Source organism: Natrix helvetica (assembly GCF_964273705.1).
Source record: "Natrix helvetica genome assembly, chromosome: 16".
NCBI classification, from domain to species: domain Eukaryota; kingdom Metazoa; phylum Chordata; class Lepidosauria; order Squamata; family Natricidae; genus Natrix; species Natrix helvetica.
The window spans coordinates 10,766,590-10,794,396 of NC_138563.1; the positions used below are offsets into that span (position 1 = coordinate 10,766,590).

Below are 27,807 nucleotides of genomic sequence, written 5' to 3' on the forward strand. Positions count from 1 at the left end.
GGCAGCTGCTCAGTCGTTTTGGAGGATGGCTGCAGCGGCGTTTGCGCTTCTCGGGCTGCTGCTGGCGGCGCCCGCCGCGCTGCCGGCTCCGGGCTGGGCAGTGCCGGCCGACGTGCGCGGGGATTCGGTGCGGGAGGCGGCCCGCTTCGCCCTGGCCGAGGCTTTCCCCGAAGGGCATCCGCGAGGACTGTGGGCGCTGCGCGGAGCCAGGACGCAGGTCAGCCGGCGGGACGGTGCTTGCGGGGGGCGCCAGGTTGGAGATGCGGGGGGAAAGCGGCGGGGGTGGGGGGCGCCTGCTCTGCAGGATGGGGAGGAGGCGAGCCAGGGCTGGAGGAAGAGGGGGGGGGACTTTCCTCCCCTCTCCTAATTAAACCTAATTACATCTGAGGTCCCCAAGCATTTTTTGTGAAAAGTTTATTTTTTATTTTTAATCTTTTGTTTTTAGAAAAAGAAAACCTTCCTTGAAAATTTAAAGCATTACAATGCATGAAAACATTTTTTTGTACAAGTTGCCATCCTTTTTGACAGCACTAACAACCATTTGTTATTCAAATACATTGTTTACACATCCCTAATGGATCGATCCATCTCTGTTTCAAACAGTTCATGTCCCTCTTATTTATCCCTTGATACCAGTTTTCCCCAAGTGTCTAATATTCTCAGTCTTCCTTGTCCCTTAACTCCAAGGTGAGTTTATCCATCTCTGGGATATCAAGAATTTTTGGGATTATTGTGGATTATTTGGACATTCTCACGTTCAAATATATTACCATCCCATACACCTGTTTTAATCACAAGCCTACTTTTCTTTCCTTTTCTCCCTCCCTTCCTTCTTCTCTCCTTTCATCTTTCCTCCTCTCCTTTCCCTTTTCCTTCTTCCCTTTCTACTCCCCTACTCCAAGCATTGAGGACTACACTTCCCATGTGCCTTTGCCGGCGCTCGAACTGATCCAAAGGGCCAGGCTCCCTCCTTTCCAAGGCACTGAGACCCTCCCCCTAATCCAGGATCTGGCCCCATCTGGGCTAAAGTCTATTCAAAGCATGGGTAGAAGATTGTGAATGTTCTCATCTCACTCCCCCCCCCCCTCTAAAATGCAACCTTCCCCCACCAAGGATGTCCCCCTCCTCATCATTTCCCCTGTTTCTCCTCTGGGAAGTTACTCAGCGGCTGCTCCATTCGTTGTTGTAAAGCAGAAAGGGACTGAATAAATTTTAAATCAGGGATGTCCAGTCGTGGGAACTTTAAGACCGGCGGACTTCAACTCCCAGAATTCCCCAGCCAGCAAAGCTGGCTGGGGAATTCTGGATGTTGAAGTCCGCCGGTCTTAAAGTTCCCACGAGTGGCTCTTGAGGAATTAGAGATATTATCATTTGCACCCTTAGCGATGTGCCCCCTCTCTAACAGCATGATGCTGAAGCCATACCTTATAACTCCACACACCCCTGGCCTCCAGAGAGCTTGGATTCCCATGCCCATCAGCCGCTTGGAATGAGGAGGCTTGTGACCCCCCCCCCCCCCCCCGTTTATCTGGCGCAATCAGGGGAGGCCCCTCGGTAAGGAGAGAGGGAAGAGAGTGCCAGGCCCATCCTGCCACCCACAATGGCCTGGAATGAAGCCCCCCCCCCGGGGTCAGATTCATGTTGCTGGAGCGGTTGGCTCCAATTAACGTCAGTTTGCTTCAGCGCTGAGCCCGGAGGATGGCTGGGATTTCATGAGCTTTGGATGTGTTATGTAAGAGGATTAAATCATTGACTAAAGGCCCCATGCCTCTCAGCTGACCAGCCATCCCGAGGCTGCCTGACCTCCTCCTCTCTCTTCTTTTTCTTAAGGTTGTAGGACTCCTGAGGTTTTGTTTTCTTGATTTTATTTTATTCATTTGTGTCGTTTCACTTTAGTTCATTTTAGCAACAACACTTAGACTTATATCTAAGAAGGAAGGAAGGAAGGAAGGAAGGAAGGAAGAGAGAGAGAAAAAGAATAGCAACTGCACTTAGAATTATATCTAAGAATAGAATATATCTAAGAAGGAAGGAAGGAAGGAAAGAGAGAAAAAGAATAGCAACTGCACTTAGAATTATATCTAAGAATAGAATATATCTAAGAAGGAAGGAAGGAAGGAAAGAGAGAAAAAGAATAGCAACAACACTTAGAATTATATCTAAGAATAGAATATATCTAAGAAGGAAGGAAGGAAGGAAGGAAGGAAGGAAGGAAGGAAGAATAGCAAAAGCACTTAGAATTATATCTAAGAATAGAATATATCTAAGAAGGAAGGAAGGAAGGAAAGAGAGAAAAAGAATAGCAACAGCACTTAGAATTATATTTAAGAATAGAATATATCTAAGAAGGAAGGAAGGAAGGAAGGAAGGAGAGAAAAAGAATAGCAAAAGCACTTAGAATTATATCTAAGAATAGAATATATCTAAGAAGGAAGGAAGGAAGGAAGGAAGGAAGGAAGGAAGAATAGCAAAAGCACTTAGAATTATATCTAAGAATAGAATATATCTAAGAAGGAAGGAAGGAAGGAAAGAGAGAAAAAGAATAGCAACAGCACTTAGAATTATATTTAAGAATAGAATATATCTAAGAAGGAAGGAAGGAAGGAAGGAGAGAAAAAGAATAGCAAAAGCACTTAGAATTATATCTAAGAATAGAATATATCTAAGAAGGAAGGAAGGAAGGAAGGAAGGAAGGAAGGAAGGAAGGAAGAATAGCAAAAGCACTTAGAATTATATCTAAGAATAGAATATATCTAAGAAGGAAGGAAGGAAGGAAAGAGAGAGAGAAAAAGAATAGCAACAGCACTTAGAATATCTAAGAATAGAATATATCTAAGAAGGAAGGAAGGAAAATAGCATTAGCCCTTAGACTTATATCCCACTTCACAGTCCTTTTACAGCCCTCTCTAAGCGGTTTACAGAGTCAGCCTCTTGCCCCCAACAATCTGGGTCCTCATTTTACCCACCTCGGAAGGACGGAAAGCTGAGTCAACCTTGAGCCGCTCAGGATCGAACTGCTAGCAGTGGGCAGAGTTTGTCTGCAATGCTGCATTCTAACCACTGCGCCACCAAAAGCTGGACCTAAACCAGGATTAACGACGCCAGTCGTGTGGGTGCTAACACATGATTCTTTTAGGTTACTTCAGTTCAGTTTATTTTAATTCATTTTATTCTAGTTCATTTTAGTTTCAGTTCATTTTATTTGGTTCCATATTTAAGTCCAGCCTTTATTACCGTGTTTCCCCGAAAATACAACCTGTCCCGAAACTAAACCCTTGCCACATTTTTCGCTTGGGCAAAAATATAAGCCCACCCCAGAAAATAAACCCCCCCTCCAGCCAGGCAGAGCACCCCTCACTGACCTAGCGTTATTCCGAAAGCGGCAAGTCGCAGGAGCCGGGGGGGGGAGCACTCACGTTGCTTGCCGCCGTCGGGATACCACTAGGTTGGGGAGTGGCGTTCTGCCTGGCCGAAGGGGAGAGTTGCCGGGCGGCTGCTCCCTTGTGAACTGGCTCCCGAAGAGCCGGGCACAGCCTCAGGGGAAAGCAGCCATGAGGTAACCATGCCCACGAGCAGCCGCCCGGCAAATCCCCTCTCCAGCCAGGAAGAGCGCCATTCACTGACCTAGGGGGTAATCCCTAAGGTGCCAAGCCATGTGGCGCTCTGCCTGCCCCCCAGCTCCCCCGGCTTTGCACATTCGGGATACCCCCTAGGTCAGTGCATGGAGCTCTGCCCGGCTGGAGAAGGGGGTTGCGCAAGCCCTGTTCCGCCCGCAGTTTCACCAAGCCCTTGCCAGGCTCTCCCAGGCAACCGCCGCTGGCTGCTGCTGCCCGCCGCCGCCCCGCCGCCACCCCGCCGCCGCCCCGCTCCGAGCATAATTTCCAAACTCCAAAACTCGGGGCCGAGTCTTCCAGCATCAGCCACTCTAGGAGTGCTCTCTTTGGTGGGCCGGCTGCCGGACAGAGAGTCTTCCGGACAGAGTCTTCCAGCAGCCGGCCCACCAAAGAGAGCACTCCTAGAGTGGCTGATGCTGGAAGACTCGGCCCCGAGTTTTGGAGTTTGGAAGTTATGCTCGGAGCGGGGCGGCAGCGGGCAGCAGCAGCCAGCGGCGGTGGCCTGGGAGAGCTGCGCAAGGGCTTGGTGAAGCTGCGGGCGGAACAGGCGCTCGCGCAACCCCCTTCTCCAGCCGGGCAGAGCTCCATGCACTGACCTAGGGGGTATCCCGAATGCAAAGCTGCGGGAGCTGGGGGGCGGGCAGAGCGCCACATGGCTTGGCACCTTAGGGATTACCCCCTAGGTCAGTGAATGGCGCTCTTCCCGGCTGGAGAGGGGATTTGCCGGGCGGCTGCTCGTGAGCATGGTTACCTCATGGCTGCTTCGCCCCTGAGGCTGTGCCCGGCTCTTCGGGAGCCAGTTCACAAGGGAGCAGCCGCCCGGCAGCCCCAAAACGATAAGCCCTCCCTGATAATAAGCCCAAGGGCATATTTCGTGGGGCAAAAGAAAATAAGCCCCTGTCGTATTTTCGGGGAAACACGGTATGTTTCCTGCCTGAGCAGGGGGTTGGACTAGAAGACCTCCGGGGTCCCTTCCAACCTTGTTATTCTGTTACGTTATTAAAAGCCGCTGGAGGTTGCAAACATACCTGATACACCTTCCTCCTCCTATATTTTCCCCATAACAATGAAAACAACCCTGTGAGGTGGGCTGGCCTGGGAGACAGGGACGGGCCCAAGGTCACCCAGCCAACTTTCACAGCTAGGGCAGGACTAGAACTCATGGTCTCTTGGTTTCTAGCCTGGTGCCTTTTGCATCTAGCATGAGAGTCTTGCAGGCAAAGAAAACCTATTCAGTGACTGCATTTTATAACTGGAGCCCAAAGATCCACAAGGCAGACAAGGGCCTGCACTTCTGGGGACGGGAATTTCAACATCTTAACAGAGATGAAAACTCAGCGTTTTCTCTCTGGAGTCTCCAAAGTGTCTGCTGGTCTTTGCAACAGCTAGGATCCTCTGTGTAAGGCTCCCGGAAGAAGGCACGAGCTCCTTGGACGAAGGGAGAGGCAGGGGAGCCAAGCAGCCTTGAGCAAGAACAGCCCTTCCTGTGCAATTCTCACCAAACCTGTATAGCTTCCTTTTTCCAAAGCTTTGGTTCTTTCCCAGAATAACGAGCCGGAAGGGACCTCGGAGGTCTTCTGGTCCAACCCCCTGACCAAGGCAAGAGTCCTTATAACCATTCCAGGCAAATGGCTGCCCAATCTTTTCTTGAAAGCCTCCAGCAGTGGAGAGCCTTGACTGCAACCTATGAACTTCTATGAATACAGAGTTACAGAATAACAGAAGGGGCCTTGGAGGTCTTCTAGTCCAACCCCTTGTCCAAAGCAGGGCATCTTATTCTGTCCTGGATGAGCGGCTGTCTGGTCTCTTCTTAAAAGCCTCCAGTGATGGAGCTCTCACAAATTTGGATAGAAAAAGAAAATAAGAATAGAATAGAACAGAATAGAGAAGAGAACAGAGAAGAGAATAAAATAGAGAAGAGAAGAGAAGAGAGAAGAAAATAAAGAAGAGAAGAGAATTAGAATAGAATAGAGTAGAGTAGAATTTGAAAGGGACCTTGGAGGTCTTCTAGTCCAACCCCCTGCCCAAGACAGGAAACCTTGTGGACAAATGGCTGCCCAGTCTCTTCTTAAAAGCCTCCAGTGATGGAGCTCTCACAACCTCTGGAGGGAAGCTGTTTCGTTGATTAATTGCTTTTACTCTTGGAAAAGTTCCCATGAATGTCTTAAATCCCCGCGGTTTTTCTTGAGAACAGGTGGTGAACGGAGTCAAACACTACTTGGACGTCATCCTGCTGCAGAGTCCGTGTAAGAGGGCTGAGATTGCAGACTGCAACAACGCTTCTGGCTCGCTCCCTCTAGGAAAAACGCAACACCTGGTAAGCAGGGACCCTCCCATAGCAGTCGGTTCCAATTAAGAGGATGGGTGAGATAATATATGTATGTGAGTGTATATATATATAAATCACCTTATCAGTGTGATAGGCACCGTATAAATTTAGTAAATAAACAACAGTTTTCATATTAGTTTTTACCGTTAATAGTCAAAACCATTTTAACATAACAGTTAAAAATAATAGTGTTGATTAATTGTCAAAGTACCCAGTTTTTGCACAGTTCTATGGGAAATGATTTGGGCTGGTCAGAAGTCACTGGTTCCTTTTAAAGAAGGCCTCGGGGTGACATGACAGCAGTCTTCCAATATTTGAGGGGCTCCTACAAAGAAGGGGGGGGTCAACCTGTTCTCCAAAGCGCCTGAAGGCTGGACAAGAAGCAACGGATGGAAACTAATTCCAAGCAGCCTGGAATCAAAGAGGAATTTCCTAATGAACCAGTGGAACAGCTTGCCACCAGAGGTTGTGGGTGCTCCATTGCAGGAGGTCTTTAAGAAGAGATTGACAGCTATTTGTCCAGGATGGTGTAGGGCAGGAGTGTCCAAACTTGACAACTTTAAGACTTGTGGACTTCAACTCCCAGAATTCCCTGGCTGGGAAGTTTGGACACCCCTGGTATAGGGTCTCCTGCTTGAACGGGGGGCTGGACTAGAAGACCTCCAAGGTCCCTTCCAACTCTGTTATTCTGTAACTTTCACACTTCTATGGACAGGGCTTTAGCTTTAGAGCATAGAATCCTAGGGCTGTAAGGGACCTTGGAGGTCTTCTAGTCCAGCCCCCTCTTCAAGCAGGGGACCCCTGCCCAGTCTCTTCTTTAAAATTTTCAGTGACGGAGTGCCCATAACATCCATTGATCAATTGTTCTCACTGTCAGGACGCTTCTCTTTACTTCTCTCTTTGATAATCTTCCGTGAGATGAGACTGGTGCATCTCAGAGAAGTTCCAGCTGCGGCAAGGATTCCGAGCTAGCGCCCCGCTTGACTCCTCCTTCCAGACTAGCTGCCAGTTTCCCAATACCCAGGGAGTCAGGATGCTGGGGGGGGGGGGGGAGAGAGAGTTCCCACGATGTCTGTGTTGCGTCAAGGCTTTTCTGGGTGACTCTGATGAAGTTGAGCAACCCCCTGTTTGGACTGCTAGTAACTCCGATTTCCAATTCCGCCCCGTCTTCCGTTCTGACTCATGTCTCTTCTCGCTACCCAGTCCTGCCACTTTGAGGTTTGGAGCCAGCCTTGGGCGAGCAGCAAGAACCTGCTTAAGCAAGACTGCCATCCCACCGGTAAGTCCGCTCTCAGGCTGCCTGCAGCACCCACCGGGCGCCAGGCCTCTGCCAGCCTCAGCAGATTCCCTCCCCCGCGGCTGCTTTGCCTCGCAGATCAGGGCTGGGAGAGGATGCGGGGAAGTGGGAACTTGCCCTAAGGCCTTCCGAGCATCTCGTGCGAGAGAGAAGTTGGGATCCTGCCCTGAGCCGGGTGGCTTTTAAACCATGGCTTGCTAAACAAGCCATTGCGACTCAGCTGCGCATCATATTGTGTGGGCTTGCGTGTTGTGCTAAGCCCCACAATGAGGGTGGTGAGTTTGGCCTTAGTGCCCAGTGAATTCCTGTCATTTGAGTTTGATCCTCGACTTACAAGCATTCGTTTACTGACCGTTTAAAGTTACAACCGCATTTGGAAAACAATAAAAAAAGACTTAGGTCCGTTTTTCACACTTACGACCGTTGCAATGTCCCTGTGGTCAAAATTTGCATGCTTGGCAACCGTTTCATATTTATGACGGTCGCAGTGACTTGGAGTCATATGACTCCCTTTTACGACTTTCCGACAAGCAAAGTCAATGGGGAAGTCAGGTTCACTTAACAACCGTGTTGTTCACCTAAGAAACTGCAATGACTCATTTAACGACTGCATTAATAACCTAACAAACTGCAATGATTCACTTAGCATCTGCTTACTGGCTTAACAAACTGCAGTGATTCACTTAACAACATGGCAAAATAGTCATAAAATGAGGCAAAATTCACCGAACAACCGTCTCACTCAGCAATGGAAATTTTGGACTCTGTTGTGGTCATCGGTTGAGGACTCATAAGTCTTCAGTATATGAGGTAATGTTATTTTTTTCAGAGCGGTTGTAACTTTGGTCACTAAGTGAATGGTTGTATGTCGAGGACTCCCCCCACTGGGCCTCTGATAGGGGTCAGGAGGATTTGCTCTAAAGCTGGGGGGTGGGGGGGCGTATCCAAGCTTGGCCACTTTAAGACCAGTGGACTTCAACTCCCAGAATTCCACATGCCTGGCTGAGGAATTCTGGGAGTTGTAGTTCCCAAAGTTATCAAGGGTGAAACAACACACACACACCCTGGCTGTAGCAGCTGTGGGCCGAAGGGTCCCGCTTTGATCTTGGTGAGGGGGGCTGTTTGGGGCAAAAGAGAATTGCAGCCGAAGTTTCCTGTTGTGGCCGTTGTAATATTTCTTGTCTCCCCCTCCGTTCTTCAGAACCATTGGCTGAAATCCAGGCGGCCACGCTGGGTCCATGGGAGATGTTTCCTCTGGCCGGCCCTTTTGTGGGCGCAGCTGGGGAGCCTTTGAGGCAGATGGAGTCTCTCCAGGTGGGTGATGCTTTTCCTCAGGGGTATGCACTAGTCCTTGACTTACGACCGCAGTCCTTAGGGCATCATTAAGCAAGGCATCATGAGACCTAATTTTGTTGCCTTTTTTAAAAAGCGGCGTTAAATGAATCATGCCTCTCTCTGGGCACAGTGAGAATATATCATGCTGAACAAAACTCCGTACTGGCGAAAGGGAAGGGCATCCGGCCAGTAAAACACTCAGCTAGCTCCATTCAGTTGCCCAGACTCTAGCCCGCAAGGGATTATGGGGTTGTTAAAAGGAGATGATGATGCATTCATTAAATAAATTACATGGTCATTAAGTGAACCCAGCTTCCCTCATTCATTGTGATGGTCGGAATCTGGCTGGGAAGATCACACATTGGGACCAGGTGACCACAAGATTCTGCCACCGTCATAAATGCAGTTTACCGGCATCCGAATCTCGGATGATATTAATCATAGGGTGGTACAACGGTCGTAACCTTTGAGGATGGGTCACAAGTCACTTTTCCCTGTTGTAACTGAACTGTCGTAAAACGGTCGTAAGTGGAGGAGCACCTGCATCAGCATGGCTGGCCAGACTGGAGAGGAGGGGGCTTGGCTCCCTCCCTCCCTTTGGCTCCCCAAAAGACGGAGCGTAGCAGACCTTTGCAAGCAATTCAGTTCCTCCACACCCCATTTGTGCCCCCCCCCCTACCCCCAAATGGTCAAGGCTGCAGTTCTTGCTGCTTTGGGGGTCGAGGAGAATTTTTAAATTTTCAGCGTTTCCCAGCTCAGCCCAGTTTCTTCCATGAAAGGCACCTTAAGGGCAAACCAGGGAGGGGCCCAGCTTCTCTGCCAGTCTCTTCTTGAGGGTCCCAAAGTCCCATGCCCTCCGGTGGCATCACAGCCCCAGGCTTTACGCAAGGTGGGAAGCCTGAGCGGGGGGGGGGGGGAGGCCAAAAATGGCTACTTGCTTTCAGTCTTTGGTTGCCTGTCTCCCCTTAAGTTTCTGCCGAGGACTGGCCTGCTGCAGCTGGGGAAGGCCAGGCCGGTGATTTGGTCAGTGGTGGGGGTCCTCCGTGTCTCCGATTCTCATCCTGGGGGTCTCTTCCTTCCCCAGAACGCCTCTGCTCACCTGGTCTCCCTCTTCAAGGACTTTCTGAGCACCTTCAAGAAGAGCTACCTGGACGAAAGAGGTGACTGTGGAAGGGGGCACGTTGGGGAGAGACCCCTTACCCCTTTGCACTTGGGGTGGGGGGACAGCAGGCAATTTCACGGGGACAGTGCAGGCATCGCCCAGAGATCACAAGTTTCAAAAGAGAGCTCCAGCCACAATGAAAGATGCCCAGAATCTCTAAATCAGCGAGATGGATAGCATAAAACCAGATGGAGGGAGGGAGGGGAACAGACAGACAGACAGACAATAACTTGATGATAAAGAAAGTGGAAGGAAGAAAGGGAGGAAGGAAGGAAGGAAGGAAGGAAGGAAGGAAGGAAAGGAAAGAAAGAGATAGAATGTAGCTAGATGATAAAGAGGAAGGAAGGCAGGAGAAAAAAAGGTTGAAGAAAAAATAGAAAGAAAAAGATAGGTGATAGATAGATGATAGATAAAGTAAAAGAGAAAGCAATAGTGATGATAGAAAGAAAGGGATATAAAGACAGACAGGCAATATATATGATAAAGTGAAAAGAAAATGAAAGAAAAAAAGGAAGTAAGGAAGGAAAGAAGAAAGAGATAGACAATATAGATAAAGAAAGTGAAAGAAAGATGATAGGTAGGTACGATGTTTTCCACGAAAATAAGACGGTCTTATTTTCTTTTGACACCCGAAATAAGCACTTGGCCTTGTTTTCAGGAAGGACTTATTATTGGGGAGGGGCTTATTTTAGCCCATGCGCTCAAAAGGTCAATTGGGCTTATTATCCGGGGAGGTCTTATTTTTGAGGAAACAGGATAGATGATAGATGGATGGATGGATGGATGGATGGATGGATGGATAGATAGATAATGTGATGATAGATGATAGATAGATGATATATATAGATAGATAGATAGATAGATGAATAGATAGATAGATGTGATAGATAGGATAGATAGATAGATAGATAGATGTGATAGATGCGATAGATAGATGATAGATAGATGATAGATAGATAGATAGATAATGTGATGATAGATAGATAGATGATAGATAGATGATAGATAGATAGATAGATGATAGATAGATAGATAGATAGATAGATAGATAGATAGATAGATAGATAATGTGATGATAGATAGATGGATAGATAGATAGATAGATAGATAGATAGATAGATGATAGATGATAGATAGATAGATAGATAGGTGGCTTTGGAATTCTGGGAGTTGAAGTCCAGGAGTCTTCAGGTTGCCATGGTTGCAGACCCCTGGCCTAGTCCTAATTCTAACTGGGGGCTCTTTCCATGGGCTGCTTTGTTTCAGAGACCCAAAGGCGCTTCCTCATATTTGCCGAGAACCTTGAGAAGGCCCGTCTCTATCAGGAACTGGATCAGGGCACCGCAGAGTACGGAGTCACCAAATTTAGCGACCTGACAGGTAGGTAGGTGAGAAGTTTGGTTTCCGGTTTCTTTTCTGGATCGCAAAACGCTGTTGGCAAAGTGGATGGATATTTTGCATTGGGGTCCAAATGTATTCAGTGCGAAACTATCCGTTCTCCTCTGCAGGTGGGTCATTTCTCAGTTCAAAACAGCCAGGAAAAGGTATATATTGTGGACGTAACATAGAATCGAATGAATGAGCTGGAAGGGACCTTGGAGGTCTTCTAGTCCAGCCTCCTGCTCAAGCAGAACCTACACCATTCCAGACAGGCGGCTGTCTCTTCTTTAAAACCTCCAGTGACGGAGCCCCCACAACTTCTGGTGGCAAGCTGTTCCACTGGTTAATTGTCCTCACTGTTAGGAAGTTTCTCCTTCATTCCAGGTTGCTTCTCTCTTTGGTTAATTTCAATCCATTGTTTCTCGTCCTGCCTTCAGGGGCTCTGGAGAATAAATTAACCCCCCCTTCTTTGTGCCAGCCCCTCAAATACTGGGAGACCGCTATCATGTCCCCCCTAATTCTTCTTTTCCTTAGACTGGCCAATCCCAACGTTTGGTTTCCGGCATAAAATATCCCATAGGGAAAATACCTTCATTGAATGACTGTCACATTCACTTTATGGCCACTGGAAAAAAGGTCATAAAATCAGGCACGGTTAATGACCACGGACAGTTACGACCAAAGCTGCATTCTCAATTAGGGTCATAAATCTAGGACTTCTTACATCTGGGATAACAGGTGGTTGATTCTTGAGCAGGAAATCGCCAAGGACTCCAACTGAGTTCCAGGAAATGTTACTTTATTTATGCATTAAATATTTATGCTTGCTGTTCATCTCGCCGCGAGGTGAGTGGTTTAGTTTGGCAATTTGGAGACGGTCTGTCTCTAGAGAAGCCAGGGCGAAGTCAGGGCCCTTCCAGCATAATCCTGCAACTCATTTTGGTTTCATTCTGGGTTTTTCCCCCTTGGATCACTTTAGCTGCATTTTATGACATGACCCGATCTTAAGAGCCAGCCGTGGGCAGCAGCTGCCCAAAAAGCCAACCCAGTTCTAGGCTGCATCAACAGAGGGAGAGAATCAAGATCACGTGAAGGGTTAATGCCACTTTATAAAGCCTTGGTAAGGCCACACTTGGAATACAGCATCCAGTTTTGGTTGCCACGATGTAGAAAAGACGTGGAGACTCTGGAAAGAGTGCAGAGAAGAGCAACAAAGATGATTAGGGGACTGGAGGCTTAAACATATGAAGAACGGTTGCAGGAACTGGGTAGGTCTAGTTTAATAGAAAGAAGGACTACAGGAGACATGATAGCAGTCTTCCAATATCTCAGGGGTTGCCACAAAGAAGAGGGAGTCAAACTATTTTCCAAGGCACCTGAGGGTAGAACAAGAAGCAATGGGTGGAAACTAATCAAGGAGAGAAGCAACTTAGAGAACTGAGGAGAAACTTCCTGACAGTTAGAACAATTAATCAGTGGAACAGAAGTTGCCTCCAGAAGTTGTGAATGCCCCAACACTGGAAGTCTTTAAGAAGATGTTGGATAGCCATTTGTCTGGAACGGTATAGGGTTTCCTGCCTAGGCAGGGGGTTGGACTAGAAGACCTAGTCAGACAGCTACAAGATAGATAGATAAATGATAGATAGATGATGATAGATAGATAGATAGATAGATAGATAGATAGATAGATAGATAGATAGATAGATAGATAGATAATAGACAGACAGACAGACAGACAGACACATACATATACATACATATATATATATATATAGAGAGAGAGAGAGAGAGACAGATACAGAGATATAGATAGATAGATAGATGATAGATAGATGATAGACAGACAGACAGACAGACACACACACACACACACACACACACACACACACATATATATATATATATATATATATATATAGAGAGAGAGAGAGAGAGAGAGAGACAGAGAGAGACAGAGAGACAGATACAGAGATATAGATAGATAGACAGACAGACAGACTGACTGACTAAATGATGGATGGATGGACTGATTGTCTGTCTATCCATCCATCATTACTTCATCTGTCTCTATGTCTTTTACCTGTCTGTCAGACGTGATAGACGAGAGAGAGGATGGGTAAGTGAGTGCAAGAGCTTGCTTCCTGGAGTTATAAGTGCTTCATCACTGGAGGTTTTCAAGACTTGACAGCCATGGATGGTACGGTCCCCTGCTTGAGCAGGGGTTGGACTAGAAGACCTCCAAGGTCCCTTCCTGTTAGGGGAAGTTCCACCCTGAACTAATGAGATGTGGACCGTCGGCTTTCCAAGCAGCATATTTCTGAATAAGCAGAAAATAAAACCCGAAAACATATTCTAATGAACAACTTTAAAATAAAATAAAATACAAATCTTACTATCTAAATCTTACATTTTGGCAAGAGCTATGTCGCCCACCTCCTTGGCAGGCGAACGTAAGATCAGAAGGAAAGGAAAGAATGTGTGACGTATTATGAGACATGCGCATTAATCATTGTCAGATAACAATTCAGTCTACTGTATAACTCAGAATATAAGCACAAGTTGGCAAACCAATTAACGCAGTGACACTTCCAACCCTATGATTCTATCTTCTATATGTAAATGGGGAATGAGGTTTGGGGCAGGAGTTGCCACTCATGCTCTGCTTCTCTCCTTCCAGAGGAAGAGTTCCGTTTCATGTACCTTAATCCACTGCTGGCGAAGCTTCCTGGCCGGCCAATGAAAGTGGCCTCCATCCCAAATGGTTCGTTCCCCGAGGAATGGGACTGGCGGGACCACGGGGCTGTCACAGGGGTCAAAAACCAGGTGGGTCTTCCTAGGCTAAGTCCCCTTGGATGGACCCTGAGATGGGGGCCTGGGTGGGGCTGTGGTCGTTCTGCTGGGTGGTGATGCCTGACTGTTTGGTCATTAGGGCCATATCAAGTGATCTAGGGCAGGGGTCTCCAACCTTGGCAACTTCCCTAAGACCTGTGGACTTCAACTCTCAGAATTCCCCAACCAGCACAGCTTGATCCTCCCTGAATTAAGCTAGGAACAGCGTTTCTAAAAAGCAACTTCAAGATGGGTGGACTTCAAACTTCCCTAGCTTTGCTGACTGGGGAATTCTGGGAGTTGAAATCCACCTGTTCCTCCGGGGGCCAAGCTTGAGAAACACGAGTGTCAAGATTGAAACACAAGCAGCTATGCGCCTCTTCATTCCAACTTGTCATTAGAGTAGGAGAGTGGGGATGTTACTACTAATGGAGAAATAAAACTTCCACAGTTCCATGAGAGTTTGTGAGACTCTGGAAACCTTTCAAGGTCAGATCAAAAGGTGTGCGGAAGACGTCAGATGATTCCCATAACAAAGAGAACTTTTTAATACCGTCTACATGGAAGCCAGGGGGGGGGGTTGGGGGGGAAATTCATTGTATAATACTGGGGGATTCTGGGAGTTGAAGTCCACCATCTTCAAGTGGCCAAGGTTTAGAAGCATTGTCCTAGAGCAGGGGTGTCCAAACTTGGGAACTTTAAGACTTGTGGACTTCAACTCCCAGAATTCCCCAGCCAGCGGGAATTCTGGGAGTTGAAGTCCACAAGTCTTAAAGTTCCCAAGTTTGGACACCCCTGTCCTAAAGCTTGGGTGGAGCTTTTCTGATGCTCTTTGTGTCGTCTCGTCTTCTCTCTGCAGGGCGAGTGTGGCTCCTGCTGGGCCTTCTCCGTAACGGGCAATATTGAAGGACAGTGGTACCTTCACAAGGGTACCTTGCTCTCCCTCTCTGAACAAGGTAACTGAGAGGTTGGGGTCACAATCTGTCTGAGGGGGGGGGGGAGGGTTGCCCTGTTGGGAAACATGGACCCAACCCCTGTTCTGACCGAGGCTTCTTAAGAGCCTGAAGCCAACTCCTGGTCCTGACAAAAAACCCTTTTATTAATTGGCTGTGAATTCTGCTCATTCACATCCCAAAAAGTCTTTCAAAGGAGGATTTACGGTCACAGACCTCCTCTGGCTTGGAGAGCTGCCAGGCCGATCTCTGCAGAACTTGGCCAGGAGTCTCGGAGAGTCACAAGCCAATGAAGCGAACTTAATGGTCTCCTGCAAACTCCACTCCCCTTTTGCTCCTCTTTTATTTCCTCTGGGAGGGGCCAATCACCGTCCACCTCTGGCCTTACTCCCGAGTCAACCCCTGTTCCTTAGCTCTTCCCTTCGTCTGGAACAGGCTCCAGCTGTTCTTCTGCCCCACTGATGTCTGACTCTGAAGGCAGCTGATAACTGTCAGATGGCCCTGGCCCCATCTCTGCCTCCGACACAGAGCCCTCATCAGAGCCTTCCCCAGACTCCAGGGCTGGCCCAGGTTCTTCCCCAACCTCCTCACTGTCCTGCATCTGGCGGGCTAAAACACCCCCATGCCATGCTTTGTGGCTGTTTCTCACCTCGACTGGTAATGTTCACCGAAGCCAGGAGGAAGGAAGCTCTGTGTCCTGAGCGACCGTTGGTCAACAGGCGTTGCGAAGACTGGGCAACCCTTTCGGGTCGTGCCATTGCTGCTGACAGATGTTGCTGTTGTTCGTGTTGGTGTGACGTGGAGGACCTTAAGAAGGTCTCGGGGCCGGAGGCAAGAAGAGTGGGGCTCAGTTGGCTTCAGCCTGAGGACCACCCGAGGTCACCCAAGTGTCTTCTGAATCTAAGGAGGCCTGGAACGTGAATTTCTACCCTGCTCTGAGGCCGGCCCCTTCCACCCTGGGGCCAGAGTCCCCATGGAAACGTCTGGACTGGGGCTCTGACTCAAATCTGGGTTTCCAGCTCTTAAGTCGGTCCCTTCCCTATTGCACCTTGTTGGCCCTCATCCCTGCTGATAATCATTAACAAACAAAGGTCAGTAAGGCCCTTCTTGACATGTTCAGAAGCTCTGTGGCCTTATGCTCCTTGAGCACCTGCTAAGGAGGCCCGTTGCAGCTCCCCGTAGCTTAGAGACCCCCAAGGACTAGAAACCCAGCCCTTATGGGAGAGGCCATGTTGGATGTAGCTGCCTCCCCAGCAGTGTTCCTGAACCGTAGCGACTTTAAGACGGGCGGACTTCCACTCCCAGGATTCCCCAGCCAGCTGAGCCATCTCAGTCCACCCAAGTGGCTCAGATCCGGAACCGTTGTCTCGGAGGGGGTAGTCCGTGTGTCTGCCTTCACCTCCAGCATCCGACCTTCTCCCTCTGCAGAGCTAGTGGATTGTGACCGCATAGACAACGCCTGTGGAGGCGGCCTGCCTTCCAACGCCTACGAGGCTATTGAGAAGCTGGGTAAGTCGGTGGGGTCCTTGGCGCTCTCTGAGCTGGGTGGCTTTCTGGCAGACGTTTCACTAACTGTGTCCCATTGTCAGTGCTGGGAGGGAGGGAGGGAGGGAGGGGGTTTGAGGACTAGAACCAGAGTAGGAGGAAGAGGCTAAATTGGGCTTCCCTTCAGAACTGGACTTTTTAAGCAGAAAACAAGGCCAGGCTTTCTGTGCAGCTGAGAGCAGCAAAGAGTTCCTTTGTGTTGGGGTTTTGCTGAGAGAGCAATCCTGGACCAGTGGATTTGAGGCCGTCGTGAAGCTTCTGCTTCCCAGATTTTTCGAGTAAAAGTCTCCTTTGTCCTTTGGGCTATCATGTGAGGTTAAAAAAGGGTGGGTCAGAATACGCCGTGGCTCAGTGCCTAAGACGATGAGCTTGTCGATCGGAAAGGTTGGCAGTTTGAATCCCCAGCGCTGTGTAACGGAGTGAGCTCCCGTGGCTTGTCCCAGCTTCTGCCAGCCTAGCAGTTCGAAAGCAGGTAAAAAACGCAAGTAGAAAAATAGGAACCATCTTTGGTGGGACGGGAACGGCGTTCTGTGCGCCTTCGGCATTGAGTCAAGCCGGCCACGTGACCACGGAGACGCCTTCGGACAGCGCTGGCTCTTCGGCTTCGAAACTGAGATGAGCACCGCCCCCTAGAGTCAGGAACGACTAGGACAGATGTGCGAGGGGAACCTTTACCTTTAAGGATAAGTACAGGTGGTCCTCATTTTACAAACACAATTGAGCCCAAAATTTGTGTTGTTCAGTGAGACATCTGTTAAGTGAGTTTCGCCCCTTTTTATGACCTTTCTTGCCGCAGTTGCTAAGTGAATCACTGCAATTGATAAGCTGTTAAGTGACTCCGGCTTCCTCATTGATTTTGCTTGTCAAAAGGTCTCAAAAGGGGATCCTGTGACCTCAGGATGCAGCCACAGTCATAAGTGTGAGTCAGTTGCCAAGCAGCTGAGCTTTGACAATGTGACCTTGGAGATGCTGCAGTGATCGTAAGGGTAAAAAAACGGTCATAAGTCACTTTTTTCGATACTGTCGTAACTTTGAACGGCCACTAAATGAACAGTTGTAAGTCGAGGACCACCTGTATTTCTAGTGTATTGCGCTTTTTGTTCTACTGAGACTTAAAAATAAGAATTGCACGATTCTTGGAAGCTGGATCTCAAATGTTTGGGACTTGGTTTTCCTGATGGCAACGGAAGAGTTTTCCCTCTGTTTTCAACGTGCCTCCAAAGCTGTTTCTCCTTTGATTTTCCCACGCTCCTTCTGGAACCTTCCTTGATGGGGTTTCTGCTTCCATTTCTCCAGGGGGCCTGGAGACGGAGGGGGATTACAGCTACCAAGGTTTCGAACAAAACTGTGGCTTTTCCAAGGAGAAAGTGGCCGTTTACATCAACAGCAGCCTGGCCATCCCCCAGGACGAGAACGGTGCGCTCCTTGGCTTTTGCTTGCTTGGCTTTTAGGGAAGGACCTGTTTACAGAGTAAAAACAGTACATATTTTTTTTAAAGGAAGTAAAGTGAAGGGAAAATGATAAATAAACAGAAATGAAATGAAAAGACAAAAGGAAAGAAGGAAGGAAGGAAGAAGGGAAGGGGGAAAGGAAAAAGAAGGGAAGGAAATAAAAGAAGGAAAGGGAAAAGGGAAAAGAAGGAAAATGGAAGGAGGGAAGAGAAGGGAAGTAAAGTAAAAGAAAAATAATAAATAAACAGAACAGAAATGAAAAGACAAAATGAAAAAGGAAAGAAGGAAGGAAGGAAGGAAAGGGGAAGAAAAAAGAATGGAAGGAAATAAAAAGTAAAGTAAAGTAAAGTAAACTTTTATTTATAACCCGCGCCCTTTCCTAAACAGGACTCGGGGCGGTGTACAGACATATTAAAACCATATAGATACAAAATATAAATGTGCATAAATAAATAAACATAAAAACATATAAACTGAGGAGGTAGAATGTGCTGTACCAGATTTAAATTAAAATACAAATATTATATTATATAATATAAAAAAGGGAAGGGAAGGAAAAAGGGAAGGAAAATAGGAGGAAGGAGGGAAGAGAAGGGAAAGGAAAGGAAAGGCTTAACTTATTATTACAATAACTTATAATTCCATTCACAATTTTGGTCGTAAGTCGAGGACTACCTGTATAAGATGATGTAGTAACCCTTGCAGTGCACGCATATCCACACTCGTGAGGAGTTTTCACTTGAAATGAATGATGCGTGAGAGATTTTCTGTTTTGGGGGGAAGGGTGGGACCTCAAGCAGCCCCCCCCTTCCTTGGGTGCCCCTCCCTCTTACCTATTCTCCTCTCTCCTCGGACAGATATTGCAGCTTGGCTGGCCAAGAACGGTCCCATCTCCATTGCTCTGAACTCCTTTGCTATGCAGGTGAGAGACTCACAATCAATCAATCAATCAATCAATCAATCAGAATAGAATTGGAAGGGACCTTGGAGGACTTCTAGTCCAACCTCCTGTTCAAGCAGGAGACCGTACTCTAGACTATCCTGCAACCGTTCTTCATATGTTTTAGTCTCCAGACTTTTAATCATATTAGTTGTTCTTGTTTGAACTTTTTCCAAAATCTCGACATCTTTTTTGTAAGGTGATGACCAAAACTGGGTGCAGTATTCCAGGTGTGGCTTTATAAAGCGGTACTAATACTTTCACTCGATTTTGTCTCTGTTTATACAACCAAGGATTGTATTAGCTTTTTTGGGCTGCTGCAGCATGGGACTGACTCATATTTAAGTCATTATCCACTAGGACTCCAAGGCGCCTCTCACAGTTACTGCTTTTGAGCCAGGTCTCGCCTAATCTGTATTTATACTTTGGGTTTAACAGATTAACAGAGTTGGAAGGGACCTTATGGGTCATCTAGTCCAACCACCCGCTCAAGCAGAAGACCCTATACCATTTCTGACAAATGGCAGTCAAATATCTCCTTAAAAATCTCCAGGGATGAAGCTCCCTCAACTTCCGAAGGCAACTTCTGTTCCATGGGTTGATTGTTTTCACTGTCAGAAAGTTCCTCCTTATTTCTAAGTTGAATCTCTCCTGGGTCATCCATTGTTCCTTCTCTGGCTTTGGACAATAGCTTGACCCCCTTCCTCCTCTCTGGAAAGATGCTCTCAGGTCTCCCCTGGTCCTTCTCTTCCCTAGACTAGCCAGGCCCAGTTCCTGCAACCTTTTAAGCATAAACATAAACGGGTTTTTCCTGCTTATGTCTAAAACCTTACTTCCCTCCATATTAAATTTCATTTTGTTCCATAGGGCCCATTGTTCAAGACGGCCAAGCTCTTTTTTGGATCCTGATCTTGTCCTCCGCACCAAAAGATGCTGAGACCCTAGAAAATCTGCAGAGAAAATGGTTAGGGTTAGGGTTATTGTTAGGGGACTGGAGCATAAAGCATATGAAGAACGGTTGTGGGCAATGGGTACGTCTACTCTAAGAAAGAGAAGGATTAGGGATGACTTGGTAGCTATGTTCCAATATTCTTCTGCCCCGAGAAGAAGGGGTCCTCTTATTCCCCAAGCGACCAGAAAGCAGGACAAGAAATAACAGAGGGAAGGTTTGTTTTTTTAAAAAAGAGAGATCTAAGCTAGAACTAAGGAGAAATTTCCTGACAGTGAGAATAACTAACCAGTGGAACAGCTTGCCTCTGGTGCTCCACCTTTGAAGATTTTAAAGAAGAGACTGGACAGCCACTTGTCTTGAATGGTGGATACAGGTGTCTCACTTTAGGAACTTTAAGACTGGTGGACTTCAACTTCCAGAATTCCCCAGCCAGCCTTGCAAGGCTGGCTGGGGAATTCTGGGAGTTGAAGTCCACCAGTCTTAAAGTTCCAAAGTTGGAAACCTGTGGCATAGTCTCTCTTGCTTGAGCAGGGGGATTGGAGTAAAAGACCTCCAAGGATCCCCTCCAACTCTGTATTCTGGGGTCTTGCTTGCCATAATTACCTTTTCATTTCCTTTCTTCTTCTCTCTCTCTCTCCAGTTCTACCGCAAAGGCGTTTCCCACCCCTTCTTCGTCCTCTGTAATCCCTGGATGATCGACCACGCTGTCCTCTTGGTGGGCTACGGCACACGTGAGTGGCTCTTCCGTCTTGAGGGATGTCCTCTGGGCTGTCCGTCTGCGTGTGTCTTGATTTCTGCTTTTTTTAATCTGGACTAATTGATAACCTGGCGTTGTCCAGGGAATTTATTTATAGGGGGAAAACGTCCGGACCAAACGTAATTTCTACTGTTGGATTTCCCCCCCCCTTTTTTTTTACCACAGGGAACCCCCTTGTGGAGTACTGTGAGGCCGTTACCAAGGCAACTCCACTGCTCTGTAATAATAATAATAATAATAATAATAATAATTTATTAAATTTCTAGACCGCCCCCTCTCCCCGGGGGGACTCGGGGCGGTGTACAGGAATAAATTTAAAAACATACAAACAATCATATACATAGCTAAAAATCAAATTAAACAACCCCTGTACAATAGAAGCCATTTTACGGCAGTACAGTAGAATCCATTTTAAGGCACAACAGGCTGTATCTTAACAGAAAGCATACCCCGAGGGGTGTTAGGGGTGTCTTAACCCCCACAATACTTTTTTTAGAGAGTAAGTCATCTGTTTGGTTGAAATTGCTCGAGGCGTTCCAGAGTTACCGTGTTTTCCCAAAAATAAGACAGGGTCTTATTTTCTTCCTCCCCCAAATATGGCTTGGCCCTTATTATCGGGGGAGGGCTTATTGTTTTGGGATTGCCAGGCGGCTGCTCTCTTGCGAGCGGGCTCCCGAAGAGCCGGGCACAGCCTCAAGGGCAAACAGCTGTTGTGCTGTTGCAACAGCGCAACCCAGCAGTCACGAGGTGACCATGTTCACGAGCAGCTGCCCGGCAAACCCCTTTTCAGCCCGGCACAGCGCCATTCACTGGTTGTGGCCCGGCTGCGGGAACCATAGCGCATACTCCCAGAGCGGCCACTGCCGGAAGACTCGGCAGCCGAACTCCAGGGTTTGGAAGCCACAAAAGAAGCCATGTTGGGATGGCGGCGGCAGTGGCGGTGCTGCCCTGGCCCTGCAGGGAGCGCTGGGCCAGGGCATGGTGAGGCTGGGAAGTGTGCGAGCAGGGAGCGGAACAGCCGCTCACGCAACCCCATTCTGCAGCTGGGCAGAGCGCCATTCACTGACCTAGCGGTATCCTGAAGGTGCCAAGCAACGTGAGCGCCTTTCCTCCCCCCCCCCTGGCGCCCGGGTTTGGCGCCTTCGGGAGACCCCTAGGTCAGTGAGTGGCGTAAAGGGGGGGTTGTCCAAGGGGCTTATTTTCAGGACAGGTCATATTTTCGGGGAAACGCAGTATGCTGGAAAACACACAGAGCCATTTTTATATATTCAAATATTTTTCTTTCTGAAACTCCTTTTTTTTACTTTTTACCTCCTCCTGTGTGTTTTGACTTTTCCCGGAGGTGGCCGAAGTGGGCCATCCCTTTGGAAACGATGCCTGGGAGGGGCTGCCTGAGGTCGTTTGAACCTGGCAGAGTTGAACGAAAGAGGCAGCCACGTTTCATTTCAGGGTGGGAAAAACAGAACGAGCCCTTCCTCTCCTTCCCCCACCCCCACGACAGATGGAACCCCAGAATAGATTTATTTTTGTTTTGTTTTGTTTTGAAATGTGTGAGTTTTAATTTCGGAGCACGAGCGCCTCTGAACAGGAGCCGACACCTTTTCACACGATCGCTTTTGCCTCTGCATTCAATATATGGAGAGACCGTTTTCACCCTGAATGTATTTCAGCTGTCTGTAAAACACAGCAGGAAATCCGTCCATCAGAAATAAAAGCCAAGATCCCTTTCGGATTCTCTTGGATTCAGGGTTTCACAATCTTGGCAACTTTAAGAGGGGTGAGCTTTACCTCCCAGAATCCACCGGCCAGAATGCTTTAAGAAGGGTGGACTTCCACTTCCCAGTATTCCTCAACCAGCACACTTTTAAATGGGTGGACTTCAGCTCCCAGAATTCCCAAGGCAGCCTGCTTGAATAGAATAGAACAGAATTCTTTATTGGCCAAAGTGTGATTGGACACACAAGGAATTTGTCTTTGGTGCAGATGCTCTTAGTGTACATAAAAAGACAAGATACATTCGTCATAAGGTACAATACTCTACAGAACTGAATCATCAGCTCCTTGGGCACTTTGAGCTTCTTGAGTTGGCGCAGAAAGAACATTCTTTCGTTGTGCTTTTTGGGTGACGTTGTTGATGTTGGATATCCATGTTAGGTCTTGAGGTACGATAGAACCTAGAAACTTGAAAGTCTCTCCTGTTGATGCTGTGTGTTGCCCAGTATCGTAAGAGGTGATAGTACGGAAGGGTTTCTCCTAAAGTCTACCACCATTTCTCTACGGTTTTGAGTGTGTTCAGTTCACGATTGTTCTGGCTGTAACACAGGGCTAGCCGTTCAACCTCCCGCCTGAGGTTTCATCGTTGCCTCAAATGAGACCAATCACTATTGTATCACCTGCAGGTTTCACTTTTTAAACACAGGGATCCTTTGAGATGCAATCATTGGAGGAGAGAGAGAAGTAGAGAGACCACACAGCCCTGGGAGGCTCCTGGGCTAATTCTACCTGGTGTGATTTTGCCTACCTCCAGCTGCTGCTTCCTGCCTGAGAGAAAGCTGATGATCCACTTCCAAGTGTGGTCAGGCACGGCTGGCTGGATCAGTTTAAGTAGAAGACTACCTGGAATGATGGCATTGAACGCTGGGCTGAGCTCCACGGAGAGGAGACCCTTGCGTCGGTCTTTGGAGATTCAGGATGTTGTAGGATGTAGTGCAGAGCCATATTAGCAGCAGCATCTGCTGATCTATTTGCTCGGGAGGCAAATTGCAAGGAGCCTAACAGCGGATCCGCGATGGGTTTCAGGTGGGGTGGACTTCAACTCCCAGAATTCCCCAGCCAGCCGTGCTTCCTGGGGAATTTGGGGGGTTGAAGTCTACCCCTCTTAAAGTTGCCCATGGTTGAGAAACACGGCCTAGTGATTAGTCTAACACAGGGGTCGGCAACCTTAAATACTCAAAGAGCCATTTGGAACCGTTTCCCACAGAAAAGAAAACTCCGGGAGCCCCAAAGGTCCTAACCAGAAGCCCCCCGTTCAATTCTGGAGCTGACCGGAAGTTCAGTTCCCACCACCATAGAGTCTCCTCCTAGCGTGGTGTACTTTTTCCTCTACTTGTCATAACCGAAAGCCCTATCAATGGTGGAGACAACTGGAAAACCCTCCCCTTGCCATAGAGTCTTCTCTTGGCGCACTGGGCTTCTCTCCCCCCCTCCAAACGGAAGCTCCTCTCGAATTTGTGGCGCCAACCGGTGACGGAGCCGCAGCAGAGGGAGGAAAGAGCCACATGTGGCTCCAGAGCCACAGTTTTCTGATCCCTGGTCTAACAAATTGAATTCTGGATGGGATTTTTGCTTCTCACAACTCACATTTGGCTCAGCTGGGGATAATGGGAGTTGTGATCAGCCTTTCCCATGAGCCTGCTCGGCTTTCTACTCCGAGTCGGTTCCTGGAAGCGAGTAGCCCCCCCGGGCAGTGGCGTAGCGTGGGTTGTCAGCACCCGGGGCAAGTAATTTGCGCCCCCTAACCCGAGGGTGGCCCGACTGCAGCTGCCCCTGGGTCGGCATCAGTCAAGTGAGGCTCTCCATGCTGGCCTCCTGCCTTCCTCCCGAGGAGGAGGAGCTCGACAGGGCAGCGGGAAAAGGCTCGACTGAAGGGAAGCAGGTGCCGCGGGGGTGGGAGGCGCACCGGGGGCTTCGGGAAGGCGCCGGCTCCCCGGGGCGCTCCAGGCGGAGCAGGAGGACGCGGTGGCGTTGCAGCGGCGGGCAGACGGAGCGCAGCGCCGCTCTCCTTCAGCTCCCGCGGGGGCGGCGCGGCAGGTCTTGCCGGCTCCGCTGGGAGGTAGGCGGTGCGCAGGAGGGCCCTGGGCGGGCTGGGGAGCTTAGTTCGCGGGCCAAGCCGGGCGCGGAAAGAGGCGGCCACAGTCCGGCAAAGGACGGCGCGGGGCGAGTCAGGGCGCCCCCCCAGATGTTGCGCCCGGTGCGGCCGGCCCCCCCTGCACCCCCCACGCTACGCCACTGCCCCCGGGGCCATTTCTTGACGGTTGTGTCTTCTTCCTACAGGGGGCCAAATTCCCTTCTGGGCGATCAAGAACAGCTGGGGAGGAGACTGGGGAGAGAAGGTAAGGTGGGAGACCCCTCCTCTTCCCTGCCCTTATCAGTGGGGAGGAGGGTGGGAGGAGGGAGTCCTCCAATGAAACTCTGCTGTTACAGGTAGCCCTTGACTTACAACCATTGGTTTAGTCAAAGTTACAAAAACACTGAAAAAAACGACTTATCGCCATTTTCCACATGACCGTTGCATCATCCCTGTGGTCACGTGATCCAACTTCAGAGGCTTGGCAACTGGCATGTACTTATGACAGTTGCAGTGTCCCAGGAGGGTCACGTTCATTCCCTCTTGCGACCTGGCAGGCAAAGTCTGATTCACCTGACCAGACGTGAGACTTAACAACGGCAACGCTCCGCTTAACCTCTGTGGCAAGAAAGGTCGTAAAGCGTGACCAAACCTCACTCGACAAGGGGATTGCTTAGCAATTGGAAAGGTTGGGCCCAGTTGTGGCCATAAGTCGAGGACTCCCTGTAGGCCACTCCTTCCGAGCGCTGAGCCGCTTGTCTCCTCTCTCGTACAGGGCTACTACTACTTGTACCGTGGGAGCCACGCCTGTGGCATGAATACCATGTGCAGCTCGGCGGTGGTCAACTAGCTAGCTTCATCCCCTCTCGGTCGCCTCTTTCGTGCTGGTAACGGTATCCGGGCAGGGTCCGACGTGGACTCCCCCCCCACCCCACGTCCGGCAGAGCCTGGCAGGCGTCCCCCGTGGGAAGCTGCAGCCCAGAGAAGTGGAGCTGATGCCACAGGATAAAACTTCCACCCTACTAAGGATCTTCTCCTGGCTCCAGAATCGGCCACCGCGTACCTCCCGGGTGAGGGGTGTGTGTGGAATACCCGTGAATCGGCCCCTCGCCTCTCCTGTCTCTTCCACCAAAGGGAGTTTTCAATTATTTTCCTCCTTGTGGGCTGCAGACCTGCAAGATCCTAAGCTTGCTTTGTTTTAACTTTGATTAATGCGTGTGTATGTAGATGTGTACCATTTCTCTCTCTCTCACACACACACACACACACAAACACACACTGCGGTGCAAATCCAGCAGGCAGTTATGATTCTGTGTATTATTTTTATTTTTTTGAGCAATACAGGATTGAGCTAGTCCTCGACTTACAGTCACATTTGGGAACCGAGTTTCGTTTGCTACGTGAGACAAATGTTAAGTGAGTTATGTCTGCATTTTACTAGCTTTTTGCCCAGGGCTGTTTAAGCCAGGGGTGTCCAAACTTGGCAACTTTAAGACTTGTGGACTTCAACTCCCAGAATTCCCCAGCCAGCTGGCTGGGGAATTCTGGGAGTTGAAGTCCACAAGTCTTAAAGTTGCCAAGTTTGGACACCCTTGGTTTAAGCAAAACGCTGCTGTTGTTAAATGAATCAGGGGTCATTAAGTGAATCCACATTTCCCCCCCTTGAACTTTGCTTGTTGGAGGCTGGCTGGGGAAGTCGCAGAGGGCGATCAGGGGACCCTGGGTGGCTGCAACCGTTGTAAAAACGGACCCCAATTTTGATCACATGACCCTGGAAATGCTGCAGCGTGAAGAAGGCACTTTTTTTCCCAGTGCTTTGAGTGGTTGCCACAGAAGTGTTTGAGAGCCCAGGGCTGCAAACAGCTAAATTTAAGAGTTCCTGCGAGGCGAGTTGGGCGTCAAAACAAATCTATTCAGCAAACACATAAAAATAGTATATATCAGTGCAACCTTTGGGGAACTCTCAGCCGATCCTTGGCGCTCCAACCTCATACAATTGTTTTCCATGAATTTAAGTTTTCTGCTTCCGTGCAGGAAGGTGACTTGACAAGTTATGGAGGACGGAGTAAATGATATTCTCATTTAACTACAGGGGAGGGTCCCGGTTGGGAACTTCTGCCAGAAGTATAGAGGTGTCCACAGTGGGCGAGTTGAACATGTGGTCTGAGTTCCTATAATTTAACTTTTTTTAAAAAAAAAATCTGTATTAGAGGGATGTTCTGAGAAATTCCTCTTCCTTGCGAGAGCCCTGCCAGTAGGGCAACATCAGTATTTTTTTCTTTGATTTGAGATCCACTGAAATGCACTTGTAACAAACAAACAAGATATTTTCCTTGAGAATAAAAACACCGGCCTCCATACCATTCTGGGCCCTCTTAGCTTCTTCTCCCTTTGAGATTCAATGGGAGAGTTTCCTGAGCCTGAAGAGCTACAAGGTATAGTTTACATTTAGGCAAGAAAAGCGAAATGCACAGGTACAGTATAGGTGGTACCTTGCTCAGTAGTAGTAATTGTGAAAGGGATCTTGAAGTCCTAGTGGACAACCATTTAAACAGGAGCCAGCCGTGTGCAGCAGCTGCCCAAAAAGCCAACACAGTTCTAGGCTGCATCAACAGAGGGATAGAATCAAGATCACGTGAAGGGTCAATACCACTTTATAAGGCCTTGGTAAGGCCACACTTGGAATACTGCGTTCAGTTCTGGTCGCCACGATGTAAAAAAGATGTGGAGACTCTAGAAAGAGTGTAGAGAAGAGCAACAAAGAGGATTAGGGGACCGGAGACTAAAACATAGGAAGAACGGTTGCAGGAACTGGGTATGTCTAGTTTAATAGAAAGAAGGACTAGGGGAGACATGATAGCATCTTCCAATATCTCAGGGGTTGCCACAAAGAAGAGGGAGTCAAGCTATTCTCCAAGGCACCTGAGGGTAGAACAAGAAGCAATGGGTGGAAACTAATCAAGGAGAGAAGCAACTTAGAACTGAGGAGAAACTTCCTGGCAGTTAGAACAATGAATCAGTGGAACAGAAATTGCCTCCAGAAGTTGTGAATGCCCCAACACTGGAAGTCTTTAAGAAGATGTTGGATAGCTATTTGTCTGAAATGGCATAGGGTTTCCTGCCTAGGCAGGGGGTTGGACAAGAACTGTGATGGCAAACCTATGGCACGCATGCCACAGGTGGCACCCGGTGGTCTCTTTGCTGGCACATGGGCCTCCCACCACCAGCTAATTTTGGGGTCTCTGCCACACATGTGGGAGATGCATGCATAGGCACAGGGTCACGCACGCATGTGCAGGGAGCGGGGGAAGTGCAGGGGGCGCAGTGCACCCCCCCTCCTTGCCCCATATTTTGTCCCAAGAGGCTCCAGGTTAGGCATGCTAGGCCCAAAACAAGGTTGCAGGGAGGGGCGGGGT

General features: G+C 48.7%; 1 protein-coding gene across 1 annotated transcript; it reads left to right on the forward strand.

Annotated features, from left to right (window-relative positions):
• Nucleotides 1-26,754, forward strand: CTSF (cathepsin F). The gene is made up of 14 exons (XM_081968349.1): nucleotides 1-217; nucleotides 5,809-5,931; nucleotides 7,147-7,222; nucleotides 8,442-8,554; nucleotides 9,660-9,735; nucleotides 11,004-11,117; nucleotides 13,795-13,940; nucleotides 14,806-14,902; nucleotides 16,328-16,408; nucleotides 17,741-17,860; nucleotides 18,753-18,817; nucleotides 20,428-20,518; nucleotides 24,598-24,656; nucleotides 25,167-26,754. The coding sequence occupies exons 1-14, from the start codon at nucleotides 26-28 to the stop codon at nucleotides 25,239-25,241; spliced, it is 1,428 nt and encodes a 475-aa protein (XP_081824475.1). The 5' UTR covers nucleotides 1-25; the 3' UTR covers nucleotides 25,242-26,754.
• The last annotated feature ends 1,053 nt before the right edge of the window (nucleotides 26,755-27,807 follow it).

Bases quoted from the DNA above. Each gene is read 5' to 3' on its own strand.
- CTSF (XM_081968349.1), top strand. From the start codon at position 26: ATGGCTGCAGCGGCGTTTGCGCTTCTCGGGCTGCTGCTGGCGGCGCCC. The intron at 8,555-9,659 runs GTGGGTGATGCT...TTCCTTCCCCAG, and splicing joins GGCAGATGGAGTCTCTCCAG to AACGCCTCTGCTCACCTGGT. The intron at 18,818-20,427 runs GTGAGAGACTCA...CTCTCTCTCCAG, and splicing joins TGAACTCCTTTGCTATGCAG to TTCTACCGCAAAGGCGTTTC.